The sequence below is a fragment of the Spea bombifrons genome, chromosome 4, assembly GCF_027358695.1.
Source record: "Spea bombifrons isolate aSpeBom1 chromosome 4, aSpeBom1.2.pri, whole genome shotgun sequence".
Taxonomy (NCBI): Eukaryota; Metazoa; Chordata; class Amphibia; order Anura; family Pelobatidae; genus Spea; species Spea bombifrons.
The window spans coordinates 27,564,507-27,567,760 of record NC_071090.1 but is presented as its reverse complement, the minus strand read 5'-3'; the positions used below and the strand labels follow the sequence as shown (position 1 = coordinate 27,567,760).

Here is a 3,254-nt window from a genome sequence, read left to right as displayed (position 1 = left end):
TCACGCGTTTACCAATTAAAAGAGCCCGCTGTGAGAAATTCTTTTAAGTGACAACACTACTACTCACCCTAACCACGCTTTATAAATAACCGAATATATGCATTTATATTAAAGAGAAGAGTCACCAAAACGGAATTGAAATGATAACTTGTGTCTCTGGCTCCTCCGTAGGTTTTGGACAGAAGTGCTAGATGGCTGTACAAAGCACACCTACATGTTTTCATACAATACTTCTCCTATAAGCCGTATAGATTGCTGGGTGCCTAAAGAGGCCCAGGAACCCAAATATCTGGTTTAGAAAATGGTAATGAATTTAATGGTTCTTATAATGTTCAATAACACCAATGGACACTTTAAATTGAAATTATATTTAGATATTATATACACACACAAAAAAATATATATTCAATTTATGGGATACATAATGTCACCGACACGCTTATTTATAACATAAGTAATTTTGTCATTTAAACTTTGCCTTTAGTTCAGGGACAACATCAGTGCAAACCAGAAAATCTCACCTGTGGGATAACAAATTACAAAAATTATACTAAATTGAAACTCACTACATATAAATATCTTTTGCTTATGAAATCCAGAGTATGAATATTTCCACGACCCCGACACCAAATTGTTTCTTCCAGTATGGACAAGAATATTCCAGTTTCCCTTTCAACATTCGGAAAATGTGAACTGCACGAAAAAAAGTCCATAAAGAAGAGAGATTTGTAATTTCAGTGGCTACGTAGTTAATAATGGCTAAAGAAATCAGAAACCGGTCTGCGTTTTCCCACCGGCTCCTCTGGTGGTGGTTGTTCTTCTTCTTCATAAAGGGAGTTAACGGATGGGTAGCTGTCTCTAGCCTTGACTTTCTTTTTCTGAGCTGTGGGTGCATTGAAAAATTTATTGAATGTACTAGGCTTTTTGAGGCCTTTTGCCAAGTCGTGAAAAGCTTTGTCATCAGATAAGACACCAAGCAGAGCACTGGTTGTCCCCAATAAGGAGGAAGCAACCTTTGAGTTTCTTTTGACTGGAAAAACATGTTCTGTGGTGGTGGCATGTGGATCATTTAAAAGACACCTGATTTTCAGCGATGCCCCTTTCTTTAAGTACTGGTATGGTTTCCTTCCACTGTTGTCTCTGATATTCACTTTAGCGCTGTAATCTCGTACAAGCATTATCATAGCGTCCTTATGATTGTGTATAGCGGCTATGTGAAGTGGTGTATAACCTCCATAGGACTTCACATTCACGTCGAGACGTGTGCCACCGTTTGCAGACATGTCAAATAATATCTTGACCATTTCAGTGTTTCCACTCTTGGCTGCCCAGTGCAGAGCTGTAAAGCCAGATATGAAGTCTCTTTTTTCAGCCAGTTCACCATCATTCAAAAGGAGACCAAGGAGTATGTGACTCCAGCGACCATTAGTGGAATTGACCAACCAGTCGTGGCTAGATGCCTCCAGAGGAACATCGGTATACTTGTTCTCATCGTTAACCTTTAAAAATTTTGATGACCTCTTAGTAAGAGGGGATTTTGCACCTGTATCATCTAGCTGTCTTCTGCTTATATGAGGAGACCTAGGTTGAGCAGGGTGTGTGAATTCATGTATAGGTGTGTTGGCAACACTCGGTTGATTTAGGTCCATATCTTCCTGGTCATCTAAACTCTGGACAGATTGCTGTGCATACCTCAAGGGCAGCATAAATGGTTTCTGAGCCAATTCATTTGCTGCCCCTTTGTTCTTTTCTCCAGTAGCCCAGGGTTTAGGAACAGGTGCTGGTCCTGTGTTGTCTATCCTTGACACAATATCAAACACTGACACCCTTTTTCTCTCACTGTCCTCTATCTCATCAGAAGATACAGGTCCCTTCTCCTCAGGTGAACTGTCAGATGCAGAGGCCAAATCTGAGTTCTGCCCAATACCACTGTCTTTCTCCTCTATTACATTATCTGGCAATTTGACTTCAACTTGCAAATCATCATTGCCTCCAGCTATAGTCTGCTGGGAAGCCTCCTTAGTCTCATGTTGGTGTGAGTCATCCTGGCTTGCAGGTAAAGGTGGAGTACTGCCTCCCTCAGTCTCTTTCCTACTGGGGGCCACTTGCTCCCTCTCTGCCAGCAAATGAGAATATTTCTTCCTCAACACTACAAATTTGGTTCCTTCAACATCCTTCACTACTGCAATGTTATTCACAAACCTTTTGAAGAGCTCTCTGTTGTTGGCTTTTTCCTGGGGATCATGGCTGTCCACCACAGATTTAAATCTCCTGAGCAGGTCAGAATTCTTGACACTCCCTCCATTCTCCAGTAGATAGTCCAATACAATGTCTTGTGACACAGCCATCTTTCACCTCCAGAAGTGGTGGAGAGGAGATGGCTCCTGCTTCTTCAATTTAGGGATCCTATGTGAAGAGAAGTGGAAAGCACCAAAGCGTGTAGCTCCTGACCTGCTTTCTTACATGGCTTCTCCCTCTGCCTTTAGTGGAATTTACCTGTTGCTTCCGGGGTGAAACTTCTGATCAGCTCTGCTACGCCCAGCAGTGATCAGTCAATACTGGGAGGGGGAGGATCAGCCGGCTGCTACACGAGTCATTTGATAATAGCTGGATCTGTACCTGTATTAGAGAAACCCTATACAGCAAACACAAAGCAATACACACCAGGTAAGCAATGCCTTCACCAGGTAAGCAATGCCTTCACCAGGTAAGCAATGCCTTCAGGAGGTCATTGTAATGAATGCATCTAAGCCTTTTTCCCCAATTGCTAGCCATATAATGCTTGGTGTCAGTGTTCTGTTATTTATTTTTCTGTTTATTTATTTTCTTTCTATACAAGGGATGTTTTTGGCTACCAGTTTATTTAAATACAATCATTCTGGTCATTTCTTTTCTTTCAGGTTGTGGCAAAGAACATTGAAGTTTCCTGGAGGTGCATTTAACTATTGCATTGCTGCCTTTGTTGAAAAATCTTGTTTTTGGCATCAAAGGCATTTTGTTTGCCAGATGTGGTTAACAAACCTTTAAAGTAAAACAGACATTCATGTCAAATGGCTCTGGCTGTAAAAACAAGGTTTTTAACTCTATTTTATCAGGTTAAAGGCACTTGCTATGTGTGAAAGGTGGCAAACTTTACCTGAGCAGAGCACATAATATAGTTATATGAATTAGTCTAACAAGTCAGCCCCCCCACCCCATGCACATATGCTGATAATGTTCCCATTTGGCTGCTTCAAGCTTCACAGATTGCTTTA

General features: G+C 41.2%; 1 protein-coding gene across 1 annotated transcript; it reads right to left on the bottom strand.

The window, feature by feature from the left end:
* Positions 1-290: 290 nt before the first annotated feature.
* SOWAHA (sosondowah ankyrin repeat domain family member A) lies at positions 291-2,368 on the bottom strand. Its single transcript, XM_053463329.1, has one exon. The coding sequence runs from the start codon at positions 2,346-2,348 to the stop codon at positions 750-752; it is 1,599 nt and encodes a 532-aa protein (XP_053319304.1). The 5' UTR covers positions 2,349-2,368; the 3' UTR covers positions 291-749.
* Between the last annotated feature and the right edge of the window lie 886 nt (positions 2,369-3,254).

Coding starts and splice junctions, on each gene's coding strand:
- SOWAHA (XM_053463329.1), bottom strand. CDS start 2,348: ATGGCTGTGTCACAAGACATTGTATTGGACTATCTACTGGAGAATGGA.